The sequence below is a fragment of the Phoenix dactylifera genome, chromosome 18, assembly GCF_009389715.1.
Source record: "Phoenix dactylifera cultivar Barhee BC4 chromosome 18, palm_55x_up_171113_PBpolish2nd_filt_p, whole genome shotgun sequence".
NCBI lineage: Eukaryota > Viridiplantae > Streptophyta > Magnoliopsida > Arecales > Arecaceae > Phoenix > Phoenix dactylifera.
This window is the reverse complement of record NC_052409.1, coordinates 1,509,945-1,524,995: the sequence shown is the minus strand read 5'-3', so window position 1 is coordinate 1,524,995 and position 15,051 is coordinate 1,509,945. Positions and strand designations below refer to the sequence as shown.

Sequence of the window (15,051 nt, the reverse complement as noted above, 5' to 3'; positions counted from 1 at the left end):
TCTTTAGCTTTCCGAAAAAGCTAAAACAGCTTTCTGAAAATTTTACCAAACACCATTTTTTATCTAAAATTACTTTTGGAGGGCAGAAAGTACTTTTTGGCCCTCCAAAAACTCCCCCAAATAGGGCCTAAGAAGGTTTTGCTGCTGCATTTATCCCAAAATGATCCTGAAAAAAGTTAGAAGCAGCCAATAGTTTTCTCTTAATTCTAAAATAAGATAATTTTTTATTCTTTTTCCTTTTTTTCATAAGAGACTGAAAATTGGTAAATACATGTATGCTTGCGTTCCCAACAATGGAGCTATAAAATCCATATCTTTCTCTTGGATTGCCCTACTATGACTTGATAAAGGTTAATTTTTTTACCCAAAAAAAAGGGTTAATTTTGATTTGAAATTATAAATAATTGATATTGTATATGATCTACATTTGTGATCCATGGTAACTGAAAATAAATTTTTTCAGTAGAAAAACAAAGATTATACCAACGTTTAGAATCCTCACACTTGCTGCCCAAAAAAAGAAATGCATCTTTCGGTTAAAGTAACCATGTCCAAAATCACATGTCTTGGTGCACCCACTCTTGCATGTGATTTATACACCCATCATGAAGGTTCGTCAACATCCCGTCCGATGCGCGGTGCCACTCGGGCCCCTTTCTACAGGCACTTAGATGATGGACCACCGCCCCTCAGACAGTCAGACTCGGCAGGTGGCTATTATGGCAACTTATACGGCTTACCACATCCAACTGGCTACAAACGTTTAGATATTTGGAGCAGGCCTCTCTTCACCCAAGTTCGTTATGGAGCAGGCCCAAGTTTAAGTGGCAGGGGTCACCCATATTGGCCTATCAAATGAACCTTTAATAGCTTGAGGCACTTGGGGTTCTACCTTTGCTCTTATAGCGCCTCGGATGGTGTTTTTAATCTGAGGGCCCTCACTCCCGAGTTTCCTCATGGATGCGTGCTTGATGGTGGCAGGAGAGATGGTATAGGTTTCATCATCAAAGGCCCACACTCTAGGATGATTGCTGCTGGCGAGTGCTAGATCTTCGACACCTCTATTCCGAAGGCGAAGTTTAGAGTGATGTGGGCTGGTTTGGGTAATGTACGACGTGTTTAGCGGCCCAGAACAGTGCTGCTTGAGGGTGACTTAGCCACGGTGATTGGTTTGATCCAGAGGGACATCGGTGGCGTGGATGGGCACCACCCCCTACTTAGGACATTCAGGCTATAATGAGAGGCAATGTTGTGTTCCAAGCCAAGTATGTTTACAAAGAGGCCAAGTGGCCATGGATTCGGAGGCTTCGTAAGCGGCTGATCACTCTGGAGGAACTCTGTAGATTGGTGTGTTATTTTTTATTTTTTTTGGGATGTATCTATAGTAGAAGTATATGAGCCATCCACTGTAGTAAAAAACAAAATACTGAAATCCCACCTCAAACAATCGACACGTCCCCTTCTTTCGTTTCCATTCATGAAGACCATTTTCACCAAAATACGCCTTCCACTCGTATATTTGTCACATTCCTAGCAGTAGTACGCAGTATCTCCGTATCTGGGGCTGATCCCCGTCCCACAGTGACTGAAGATTCCAAAGCGCGAGGGTTCCCCGGTCAGGTACAAAACAAAGAGGCGAAAAAAAAAGCGTCACGCAGACGGCCGCGTGGCCGGCTTCACCCGCTTCATCATCTTCTCGCCTTCCTCTCTTCTTGGCCCTAAAAATCTAAACCCAAAACCACCACCACCACCCTCTACTCCCCAGAACCTTTCATCCCGACATGGCTTCTACGTCCAATCTCTACTCCTCCTCCTCCTCCCCCTTCCTCCAATTCTCCCATCTCCCCTCGCGGTCACACCACCAGAGGCCCAATCCCAGCTTCGTCTCTCTGCCCCACAGGCGGCGCTCGCTCCGATGCTTCTCCTCCTCCTCCTCCTCCTCCTCCTCGAACGGCCAACCCGACCAGGGAGATGACGACCCCGCCGTCAAGGAAGTCGAACGGCTCCTCGAGGAGAAGCGCCGGGCTCAGCTCGCCGCCCGCATCGCCTCCGGCGAGTTCACCGCCCAGCAATCCGGGTCCGAATCCCTTCTCTCATCCCCTCCTCCCACGCATCTCTAGCTCCTCGTCTTCCACGGACTGGTTACTGATTGTTTTCCTTTTTCTTCCAAGAAAAGGTGGATTTCTGTGGTGAAGAGTGGGCTCGCGAAGCTGGGGCCACCAGGGAAGCTCTTGAAGGAGCTGCTGTCGAGATTGGCCGGCGAGGATGGTTCGCCGGAGGGGGAGCGGCCAGAGATCCCGCAGGCCAAGGGGTCGTTCAGGGCTGTGGGAGGGCAGGCCTTCTTTCTCCCTCTTTACGAGCTCTTCCTCACCTATGGAGGTATCTTTCGCCTCACCTTTGGCCCCAAGGTAATGATTTTTTTTCAGTGCTCCTACTACTTCTGTTTGTACTACTTTTTGGCAAGAATGGGAAATTTCTCTTAATGCTAAAGTTTCGGGTTTTTTTTTTTATAAAAAAAATTAATCAGTCGTTTCTGATCGTTTCTGATCCGGCGATAGCTAAGCACATACTGAGGAATAATTCCAAGGCTTACTCCAAGGTATTCCGATAATTTCTTCTTTCCTTTTTTTATCAAATTTTCCATTCTTGATGGTAGTATACGTATTTGTTTTGGTGGATACAGGGTATATTGGCAGAAATTCTGGAGTTTGTGATGGGAAAGGGTTTAATCCCAGCTGACGGTGAGATTTGGCGGGTCCGGAGACGTGCCATCGTCCCAGCATTGCATCAGAAGGCAATTACTTCTTTGTTGATCGGTTGAATTCAGCGACTGGGTTTTGTTTCTGTTGTCTCTTTGTGTGTCCTCACTGGGTTTTGTGAACAGTATGTTGCTTCCATGATCAGTCTCTTTGGAGAAGCTTCATATAGGCTCTGCGAGAAGTTGGATGCTGCAGCATCAGATGGAGAGGATGTGGAGATGGAGTCGCTCTTTTCACGCTTGACATTGGATATCATTGGCAAGGCTGTCTTCAATTATGAGTTTGACTCTTTAGCATATGATAACGGAATAGTGGAGGTGTTTATCTTAATTCTTTTTACATTTGCATGTTTGCATCCACTTACTCACATATCTTGTCCATTTTCATGTTTTCTGTTTGTGATATGACATATCTCTTTCCATGTAATCTACAGGCAGTTTACAGCGTTCTGAGAGAAGCAGAGATGCGAAGTACTTCTCCAATACCAACGTGGGAAATTCCAATATGGAAAGATATCTCCCCACGGCAGAAGAAGGTCGCAGAAGCTCTTAAGTTGATCAATGGAACCCTTGATAATTTGATTGCTATTTGCAAGGTAATTCTTGTCAAGTACATTGATGTTCAGTGGTAGAAAATATAAGTTTCTTTGGCCCCCAGTATTTGATGCATTCAACAGATTAAGATTCCCCAGGTTATAAGTTATTGCTATAACTTAAAGATAATATAACTTCAGAAGGTTATGGATACCATCTGAGCAAACACATATTTACTTTGCTGGATGCATTTCGGTACTTATGCAACATATTACTAACTGTTCTGTACTAGCCTGAATTGCTCTTGTCTGTTCATGATTACAGAGAATGGTAGAGCAAGAGGAGTTGCAATTTCATGAGGAGTACATGAATGAGCAAGATCCTAGCATTCTTCACTTTCTACTGGCATCAGGAGATGATGTATGCATCAAATTCTGTGTTGTTTGAAGTTTGTATATTTGGCAGTTGAACATGTTCGTCTAAATTCTTTAATGCTTGTATTAGGTTTCTAGCAAGCAACTTCGTGATGATTTGATGACGATGCTTATAGCTGGCCATGAAACATCCGCAGCAGTTTTAACATGGACCTTTTATCTTCTTTCTAAGGTAACCATCATTCGATTACTAGTTGCATAAGCATAATTTTCTTATTTTGCTGCAAATTACCAAGCTTGGATAACATTCTGCAATTCCTAGGTAACTTCTTGTGGGTTACTGCACCCAAGTAGCTGCATTAGCATTCTCGGAATGAGCACAATACAGTTGGCAGGAGACTAGACTATGGTCTATTATTAGGCAATTGCTAATGTACAACTTATGCATGCAAATTTATTTTCACTCACATATTATTGTATAATTTTACTAAAGACAGATTACATAATTCTTGCAAAGTTTATGGCTTTCATGCACATATTACTTTCTGCTTTAAATAATTTATGTTTTTCCTTTAAAGGAGCCAGGAGTCATGGCCAAGCTCCAAGAAGAGGTAAACTGAGCATTTCTATATACATAAGATTAAACAATTTAATACTTCACTCTTCTTTTCAAAAACCATAAATGCTTTGTTTGGTCATGGTTTTCAGGTTGACTCCATTTTAGGGGATCGCTTTCCAACAATTGAAGACATGAAGAAATTAAAGTACACTACACGAGTGATCAATGAAGTGAGTGCTTGTGATTCATTTTGATTTGCATCAATGTGGCTCATTTACAAACACTTTAAGGAGGTCTTACTGTGTCATCTAGGCAAATATAATGACACAAATTCAAATTATTTTGCAGTCATTGAGACTTTACCCGCAACCACCAGTTTTAATTCGCCGTTCTCTTGAAGATGATGTGCTTGGGAAGTACCCGATAAAACGGTAATAATTTTATCACATTTAAGAATATTTATCCCAATTTTGACTAAGATTATAGTGATGGCTTTGCTCTGTTAATTTTTTATCGATACAAAATATGGTATATCGGAGTTTTTAGTTATCTTCACCTGCTTAAAGAAGCTACTCAAAGACACTTCTAGATGTTCTTAAGAACTTTTTTCTCTCTTTTGAGGTTTTGCTATGGAGACTTGCTTGGATTGGTGTCTCTTCTTTCTCCCTTACTTCAATTACACATATCAGTTTACATTATAAGGGGCCGCATGATATTCAGTTTAGATGGAGAAGAGATGTCTAGTTTTTCCAACTCATAAAGGACATATGTCAAACAAAATTCGATCCAAAGCATATGCTAGGGATGCTCAAGGGGATGGAGTTGACCCAAAACTACTATCCGGCAAACTTCAGTGACTGCAAAATAACTCAGTGAATAGGAAAGAGAAAGGGTGGGCTTTTGCAAAAGACAGAACAGAGTACTTAGTGGGAAAGAAAATCCCAATAATTCTATATGGGAGAACCTAAATTTTCTGATGAAGCAAGTGAAGCAAATTTAGAACAGCCAACATGCACGGAAAAGGGATGAGAAAAGCAGGGATGTAATTTCGGGGTAATAAAGGACACCAGAGGCTCATCTCAAGCTCAACTGAATAAATTCTGGCAGGTTTTCATGGGTAAATAGTGGACCCCTATGCATGGATAACCCTGACACCTGTTGAAGAAAACATATTTATATCGATTTATAAAAAAATGATTTGGAATTTTAGGTTGAACATGGACCTTGTATATCTGTAGATTACAATGCTGAATTGCATTACTGCCTGACAATATTCTTATGTTACTTTTATCCCATAAACCACATGTGCACATGCTGTCAACTTCACATGTGTGCATGCTCGTACATGCGCATGCAACCTTCAGAATAAGAGCACAACGGGCTGTGTTTCTATATAAAACAGGCAGATGCATATTCTGCTATGATGCAATGAAATGATTTTCAATTCTACTGGCTTTGGTTCTTGTTATATTAAAGTTGACTGTAATACTTCAAAAACATTGTTGAGATTCTGTTTTTTTTTTTTATTTATTTTGATTGATAGGGGTGAAGATATTTTTATTTCTGTGTGGAACCTCCATCGATGCCCTAAGCATTGGGTTGATGCTGATAGTTTCAATCCTGAAAGATGGCCACTAGATGAACCAAATCCAAATGAGACTAATCAAAATTTCAGGTTTGCATTATTAATCGAAGTTTTTTGCTTCTTATTTTAGTTCTTTTATGTTGCTTTGTTTTTTGCTGTCGATGTGAATCAAGTTTTGTAACTCCAAGTCCCTCATGAAAAGAGATGTTCTATATTATCAGTGCAAGAAACTTAAAATTTCATATGAACACATAAAAACACTACACAGCACATCATCCCATTTGGATCCGACCACAACAGTCAATACATCATAGGACAGTTGTACTCTTGGATCTTTGTTTTTACAGTTTTTCTGTGGAAAACGTATTGTTTTTATGGTTTTATTTAGTGTTTGATACTTAAGCTGCAGTTATGCTCATGTTATCAACTGCAATTATTTCAGTTATTTACCATTTGGTGGTGGGCCAAGAAAGTGTATTGGAGACATGTTTGCTACATTTGAGGTAATTCTCTGAGATCTCGCTCGTTCTTGAAGGTGTGAATCATAAACACAACCACAGGTCATAAGCCGTTCTGTCCATCTGTTTCAGCTTTAGAACCTATTTTACCAATCAGTCCTACGATAAGTCATTTTCCATTTTCCATCAGTATAACCTTTTCTTACATCCTTCCCCACAAACTTCCTCCATACCCAAGAATCTTTCCTTATTACGATCCAGAGCTCATAGCTTAGGACATTGCATCTTAATATGTTCCTCCATCACTTCTATCCTCGAAGCTGGACATTTATAAGCCCACAAAAGAAGGGAAAAAAGGAGTAGCATATTTATAATAGAATATCATTCGTTATATTATAGAGTGTACCATAACTTGAGTTCGTGGGATGCAAAATATTGAAGTTTTGCGTTCTCAAGGATGCATTTATAAACTAATGTTTTTTTTTCTGCAGACAGTGGTAGCAACAGCAATGCTTACAAGACGATTCAACTTTCAAATGGCACCTGGAGCAGCGCCTGTAAGTCATTCACCTTTGGCTAAACATCTATCGTAACTTCTCTGATGTCAACAATCAGCATTTCTAATGTAGCATGAAAATTCATATATGCAGGTGGGGATGACAACAGGAGCAACCATCCACACTACTGAGGGATTGAAGATGACTGTTACACGCAGGACTATGCCTCCCATAATCCCCAATTTAGAGACAAAAATACTGAGGGTAGATGGTGATCAACCTCTAAGCTCGACTCCATCTACAGTTAGCAGCAGTATATCTGAGGAGGATCAGGAAGGTGAAGTCTCTACAGCCCAAATGTCATAAACACACTGCCTTTTTTTCGTTTACTCTTCAAAGAAGGGGTTATTTCTCCCTACAAAAAGTTCCAGGGGTTTCAGAATTTGGCATTCTCGTTTGCCCAAGCTGTCAAAAGGTCCCATGTTGTATGTATATTGCTGGAAATACCTGCATTATAAAAGCTGCTTCTTGTCCTTCCACTTGCTGTTATAAAGGGACCAGTGCCATGTAATAGGAATTGCTATCTTTCGAAGTGTAATGTCCAGCATGATGAACTGGACTAGGGCTTGGGAGTGCATATGATGCCTAATTCATGCAGGATACATTGTTTAAAGGATCAGCTTATAGAAATGCTGATCATGAATGTACTTGTGATAGATTGTTTCAAAATTCGGTTAAAATAATCAGCTTGAAGAAATCCTCTTTGGGACAGCCTTCATATATTATATTTTGCTTCATAAAATAGTTTCCTAAGATTATTCATGTTGTTGTGCCGCATCATTGGTTTGGAGATATTATTTTCTTGTTGCTTGTTGGGTGGGTTAGTTCAGAGAACCATTTTAAAACATACATGACAGCACTGTTCCTTGTGATGAAAACTTTCAGGCACTTACAAGCACAAAAACTGAAAGAGGAAGTTCTCAACTGGAATAGCTCAGATATAGGATAGGTTTCTTTGGTTTGTTAAAAACCATGTGAGTTTTTTCACCTAAATATTTCCAGTTCAACTATCCTTGTGCTACCAAAACCTGAAACTGAAATTAGCTATCCATTGTTCATAGCCTAGTCTGGTTTGAGCTTTCTAATACCCAGTTCCAGTTTGATCTCTACCACTGGTACAATTCTACAGAAAAATATCAGTGCAATACGCAGGTCAAATTTAAGAGATTGATGGCTTCATATTGGTTGGCGTCATTATAAACATATTTACTTACACATGCAGAGTGATCATGAATGAGATTGCAGACTAAACATCCACAGCTTCTAGCACCTGGAATACATCACTAGTAACTATTCCTGTAAACATGGTTAAAGCAGTTAACATAATATATAATTATATTAAAATGTTCTTTTTTGACTCAAGGAGGGGAAAATCACAAGCTGTAATTTACATCAATATTTACAAATCTCACCTATCACCTGCCCTTCCTCATTTAAGATTGGTATCGTCTGGATCTTCATCCTGAGCATTAAAACCCTAGCGTCTGCATAATTAGACAACCAGCAACGACCATCTCCTAAATTTTGGATCGTCGAGTTGATTAAGCAGTGGAAACTTCAGATTATGCAAAACATTACCCTTCATTGTCTTCTAAGGTGACAGCGTGACGGCAGGAGACGACATGACTTCACCAACATTTGACTTAAGCTGTTTATTGAAGACCCAAGTAACCAAGTTCCATAGCAATTACCATTTATTGTTCTTAAGACTTGATACATATTGTTGATTCTTTTTCTTAGTTTCTGGAGTCCAGTGTAAAATGAACATGATATTGGAACCGATCATGGATTCATATCTCTATTCAAGTCAATCTTATCTGATCAAGGTAAGTTGAACACTTCAATCAAGAATGCGAAACATTACCATTTTGTTTCATCATTATGAACCCCTGATATTACTTTCCCACAAAGTTGGCTATATTTTGCTCTCCGTTTAGGCTTATCTTTTTTGGAAGAATCTTTATTTTCCCTTATTGATACTCTCTTTGAAAATGCACCATTGTTAGGCCCAACTTTAATTAAAATGTCTTCAAGGCACCTAATTACTCCAGTTTTCCTTTCTCCTAACTTTTACATCTTTTATCCACTTCTTTAATCCTTGCATTGATGTGTTGGCTTAATTATGTGGATTTTTCTTGTATATTTAAAATATTAATATGAAGACTGTATATTTAAAAAATTAATTTTATTTTTTATTTTGTTTTTTTTTTGTACAGCGGCATCTCATACAGCTCAGTACAGCCAAAAGTGTCGAGAGAAAGAAAATAGCATAAAGGCGGAGGGACAACTACATAATATGTCCAATGGATCTCTTCCAAATGTTCTGCGACTTTATTCGCCTTCCGATATACACGAACAGTCTGAAAGGAGCCACAATCTCTCACCAATCTGCGAATATCACTGAGCAGTGGGTGGCCATCCTCTGCCGGTCCGATTAGCCAGTCTTTGTTGCAAAGTTTTCATATGGTGAGAGATATTTTACCCAAAAAAAAAGGAAAAAAAAACATCAAAACATATCAGCCAGCACTCGTCATGGTTTTTGATTCAGCTAGAAGTTATTGAACTAACAATTAACAGCATAATTAACCACTAAATCAACTGCCCGATTACTTCTTTTTCTCAAGGGATAAAAAGAGTTTGTCCGGCTGCTCCAACCATGAACACCACACAATGAGGCAAAAGATCGAACACAGGAACGGTGGAAGCTGGCCCACCATGTCAAGAGTCCGTTGCCGCCTGATGTCCCAAGGAAACCTCACCCCCTCGCCTTCCCCTCTTGCTCGCATCATGGCGGCTTCCGCTTCCATCTCCAACGTCCTCCTCCTCCTCCCGGCTTTATCCCCTCGCCCGATCAGCCGCGCCCTCACCTCTCGATTTCGCCGGTCGCCGTTGCCGCTACGGAGAAGCTTCCATAAAGTTCGTGGTCCTTCCCGGTTGCCCCCCGTCGTCGTTGCCGCCCAATCCAACTCCAACTTCTTCAGAGGTTCGTGCTTGTAATCTCTTCCTCTCTTTTCCAGTTTCCAGTTCTACCCAAGGAAACGGATCCGAGGAGGGTTTTCTTCCACGAAATCTTGAGGGAAGGGGGGGAAACACTTGGCCGTAGTCTTTTAGGTTTGGTGATTAAATTGTGTTCTGCTAGGTAATAAACAATTGGGGAGGGTGCGAGAACTAGGTTCGTACAGTTAGGGCCCTGATAGCTGGAAATTTCTTAGAAACTTTTGTTCGATTTTTATCAACCATCGTTACTATTCGCCTTGACAATGGGAGTCCTAGGGAAGGAGGCCATCCATGTTTAACAAAAATGCGATTTGGTGGATAAAAATCGAATCTTGGTGGTACATAATAACCACACTGGTGCACAAAGTGCATCGAAACAGGACAGAATGACTAGGCATCATGTGAGCGAGGGATTTAACTCCGTGTTTATTGATGGTGATTAAGAACATTTCCGGCGGATTTATTGTACATTTAGGATGAATTTTCAGAGGAGAATAGTGCTTTTTCTCTGAATTTGTTTGTCCTAAACATACCGCGGCGGATGGATGAGGGTGAGCCTTGGCACAATGGTAAGATTGCTCCATCATGACCCAGAGGTCATGGGTTCAAAATTTGGAAAAAGCCTCTCCGAGCAGTAGAGGAATTAAATGTGCATTTCTTTTTAGAGCTTAAATGTGCCACTCAAAGTTAAATGCTTCATCTGGCTTGTCTGAAAAACAAGCTCAATACTAGAGATATTCTTGGCAAGAAATTGGGTAAAGATCTTGGTGGATGTGTTCTTTGTAATGGAGCCAGGGAATCAATTGATCACAGCTGTCCCATTTCCATGGAAACCTGGAGTATTATCAGCAGCAGCCTAGATGTGCAAATACCTCCTACCAGGTTTGGAGCTTTCTTCCTTATCTGGATTAAGGACTCTTTTGCAAAACACTTCCATCCTATCATATTGATCGTAATTACTGCTATTACTTGGGCATGCTGGAAAGAGAAGAATTCCAAGATCTTCCTCAACAAATCCACATCATCTGCTCACACTGCTCATGGTGGTTTAAATTTCTTCAAAAGATTGGTCTATCCTTTGTCATAACAAGCATCTCCCAACATTCATTAAAGTTTAATCCAAAATTCGCCCAAGAGTACTGAACTGACCTTCACTTAAGCATATGAACAGAAACTTGACTGATGTCTAATTTCTAGTCATCTTTCAAAGTGAGGAGAAGTGTACATCTGATTCTAAAAGCTGTAGCTGATGCCTTTAGAAACCCTGTTGTTGCTTCCTTGAAGAATCCATCTAATCCCATTCGGCCTCAGATTTAGATTGCTTCTTATTACCTGGTCTAATTTCTGCACTACAGTTGGCTGTTTTCTATCTGTCTCCTTGCTCTGATTGATAAAGGTGTGGAAGTTCTGTTTGCATACATTGGGTGTGAAAGCTCTGATTGTAAACAGCTCTCAGGAAGAGCTGCTCGACTGTTCTCATCCTCTCTGTGTACATTTCCCTTGTTTCTTGTTTATATTCATTAATAAAAATCGGGTGACCGAATGCTCCCCCCAAAAAGAAAAAGAAACAGTCTCTCCGAACACTGGGGTAAGGCTCATAAATCTAACCCTCCCTAGACTCCGCAATGGTGAGAGCCTCTTGCACTGGGCCGCCTTTTTTTACACTAGGGACAGATGATTTACATATGATAACTTTTAGAAATTCTGTTAATGGATCAAGGGCAGAGTCTTTTTGAAGCATACCAGAGTTTAGGAAGATTTGACTATATCTACTTGTTCTTATCCTCTTTTATGGGGGGGAACATCCCGATGATGTCCCCTAATTAGCTTAATCAAATGTTATCCAAAAAATAACCTCTACATTTCTCACCACAAGACAGAGTTATTGCAATGTGGATTGTAGACAAAAAATTTCGACAGAAGGACATCATCATTACCGTTGCACTTATGAGATGGTTCCAGGCCTGCAGCTCTCCAGAAGAAAAGGGTATGAACTTTTTAAGTTGGAACCTGAGAAGCATTTAAGTTTGTGGACTTTCTTAAATAGTTTGGTGGCAACTACTTTGGAGAAATCTGTTAAGTTATATTAGACTTTGTAACTCAACCATTGAATTATGAGAAGGGAACCTCATATGTTTGTTAAGCATAGGTTAGGCAGAGATAACACGATCTCCTATTTCTCTTTCATGTGTCAAAATACATTTTCTGATGGTTATCGTTATCTGCTAGAATGTTTCACTGAGTGCCATTCTTATTTTCTTGAGTACCGATCTAGAGCAGATTACGAGTATTGAGAAATGATTTATTGCAATGAGCCGATCTAGATATCTTGTGGCTGTAGAAGGCTGAAAAACCAGATCTCAACAGAGATCTGCTTATTTTTGATGGCAATGTCTTCATCCTTGAGTACAGGCCCTATTGGCACTAATAGCTGGAACAAAGCTCACTTTTATATCATATTTCGTGACCTCGGGGTTACACTCATTTTCCCCTAAATATTTTCAAGAAACGACCTGATGGTTGCTAAAATTGAAATTCTACAAGCTGGCAATTAACTGAGAGAGCCCTTGAGTGTAAAACTCCCCTTGCAAAGTTTTTGTTGATTCTGAAACATGTCATTAAGTATCAAAACTTAGTGTCTAGCATCTTCTGAAGTCTCTGCATTGCGTCCCGTGTTTTTTATAAAACTAGTGCGGGATATGTAAATACTGTTTTGTTTTTAACCTAACCCTGCTCGTAACATTATGTAGTCATTCAGACAGCTTGGAGGATTGGAAAAGATGTCACTGAGGCAGGTACCAAACTTGTGCCGGTAGGTTCCCGGTTCCTCGTTGCCATGTCGGGCTGCTTATAATCAGGGTATTTTACAGTGTTGATATGAAACATTCTCAGAGTTAATACATTATTGACTTAGCATTTCTGATGTCAGGATGTAGTTCCCAGACCTCTAGCAAGGATTGGTGTAGCTGTTGCTGCTGGAACAGTTGCTCTTATTCTGTTTAAATCCTTTCTATCCACTGCATTCTTTGTATTGGTACGCTTTTCTATCATTTAGCTATGGAAGTTTGAACATATGAAGTTCTATCAATTGTGCTGATTTAGTCATAGAAGGGAGAAATTGTCATTAGCAATGCAAGAATACATATGCATCTCATCTACAAGAGCTCCTTCATAACTGAATATTGTTACTTTCACGTAGAGCTTATCAAAACCCGAGCCGGGCCAGGCTCGGACCGGGCTCTACAGCAGAAATTATGCCCGATGGCTATGCCCAGGCCCGGCTCGGCCCGACTGTTGGGCTTAAATTTTTGTCCAGGCCCGACCCGACTTTATAAATCTGGTTCTAGGCCTGTCTAGCCCGGCCCGACCCGATAGGCCCGATTTTTTCTTTGTTTGGAATATGGAAATGGGCCAAAATGGCCTGACCAGGCCCGGCCCGATTTTTTTGGTCGGCCCGCTTTTCTTGCCCAGGCCCGACCCATGGGCCTTTTTTTAATGCTCAAGCCCGAAAAATTTCGGGCCGGGCTGGGTGGGCCAGAAGGCCCGTGATCAGCCCTACTTTCACGGAAGCTTTGTATTGTATGCTAAGGTTCTGGAAAATATATGGAAGGATTTTGTTCTTCTTTTATGAATGTGAAGTCTGGTATTTCTTTCATCTTTCATTAAGTGTGCCTCAACTAACTGATTAATTTTAATAATAAGCAATTGTTTCATGTCATGATCGGATCACTTGTTATATTTTCCACTCAGAGGTGAACAAACTAAACAGGTCACTTCTTCATTTTTTTTAGTTATACTAAAGAATGGCACACCTGACCTTTTTGCAACAGGCCATGATGGGATTTATATATTTCGTCTTCATCGCTTTGAACACGGATGAAAGTTCCAGAGGGGATGAAAGCTCCATGGGGGGTGGAAGCACGGCGTCTACCGAAGATGACACTTTGGAAGAAGCTAGACGAATAATGGAGAAGTACAAGTAGATAACCATATAAAATGGCATTCTATTGAACGTTTTTTTATCAGTTTTCTAGTATAGAATTACAGTCAACAGAGGACGCATGTATTGGAGACAATTTAAATGATCAAAGCATTGTGAAATAGAATTATAGCCAACATTTTTTTTTTATGAATGGAAACAATGACTTTGTTGGAAGAAAGCAGCAGGTAGGATTCTTTTCTTTTCTTTCTTTTTTCTTACCACAATGGTCTTGTTACAGGCTATACATTCCACCAAAACCTGCATCAATATATGCTGATATGATCAAACAATTTAAACTGAACTTCCCTTACTTTAGAACAACAGACCACTAGAGAGAAATCCAGATGGTGCTGCAAACAACCTCAGAGATAAGAAGGCTAACTCTTTTTCTGAATTAAATCTGCATATCACAACAAAATTATTTTTCCTTCTGAAAAAACAATCCTCGGGCAGTTTGGCCTGTGCTAGTTTTTGAAAGGGTAACGGTAAGGAGCTACTTTGCCTAGGCATTAGGGAGGAGGAAATGGAGCTACTCAGGGCTGAGGTGAAGGTCATACCAATTGACAAGTTAGTGAAGTGAACATTGTCTTCTATAAGTCACCCAGGATCGCACCTATTCATCCTATATATATTATGAGGTGGCTGAAAAGACATCTATTCTGAACGCCCTGTGATTTGCATCATTGATTTGATAAAGAGCATTGTGAAGAAGGGTCAGAATGTTGTAGAAATTAGGAGCTAGATTTCCTAGCTTCACCACAAATTATATTTTAAATTTTTTCTTATAAAAAAACTTTCTCGAGATAATGTTGTTAAATATTTTTTAAAAAAATAAAATTAGAAAAAAAAATAAAGCAATATCAAACATGCCTTTAACTTTTGCTTCGGTAGAATTGAGGACGTACCAAATCAGTATTTCTGCTTGCGTAAAAGCCCGCATAAAGACGACCGTTATCATGATACATGCATGAAGTCGTCAGAGTTTGCCGACTTGGTGATGCCACTTGGTAAGTATATGAAATCAGCCGGTATACAGTTTTTCTAGAAGTTTTTATTTTTCTCTTCCCAAATGCCCTTTTTTCCACTTAAAATAATAGAGTAAGAACTAAATATTGTTGCAATTTGAGCCTTTACTAAGGTTGCATGCAGAAAACTTGACTGTTAGATAACCCAATTAGACAAGACTGAGCATAACTTAAGTTTCAAATAAATCTAATAGGATCTTATGGTCTGAAATAATACAAGAT

General features: G+C 40.0%; 2 protein-coding genes across 2 annotated transcripts; both read left to right on the top strand.

Annotated features, from left to right (window-relative positions):
• Positions 1-1,618: 1,618 nt before the first annotated feature.
• Positions 1,619-7,547, top strand: LOC103706996 (protein LUTEIN DEFICIENT 5, chloroplastic). The gene is made up of 15 exons (XM_008791312.4): positions 1,619-2,077; positions 2,177-2,408; positions 2,528-2,599; positions 2,684-2,794; positions 2,885-3,076; positions 3,193-3,354; positions 3,617-3,712; positions 3,797-3,898; positions 4,245-4,277; positions 4,375-4,455; positions 4,574-4,656; positions 5,769-5,900; positions 6,253-6,313; positions 6,760-6,825; positions 6,919-7,547. Exons 1-15 carry the CDS (start codon positions 1,782-1,784, stop codon positions 7,129-7,131), a joined length of 1,932 nt encoding a protein of 643 aa, XP_008789534.2. The 5' UTR covers positions 1,619-1,781; the 3' UTR covers positions 7,132-7,547.
• A 1,948-nt stretch (positions 7,548-9,495) lies between these two features.
• Positions 9,496-13,978, top strand: LOC103706994. Its single transcript, XM_008791311.4, has 4 exons — positions 9,496-9,808; positions 12,573-12,634; positions 12,752-12,856; positions 13,653-13,978. Exons 1-4 carry the CDS (start codon positions 9,496-9,498, stop codon positions 13,803-13,805), a joined length of 633 nt encoding a protein of 210 aa, XP_008789533.4. The 3' UTR covers positions 13,806-13,978.
• Positions 13,979-15,051: the final 1,073 nt, after the last annotated feature.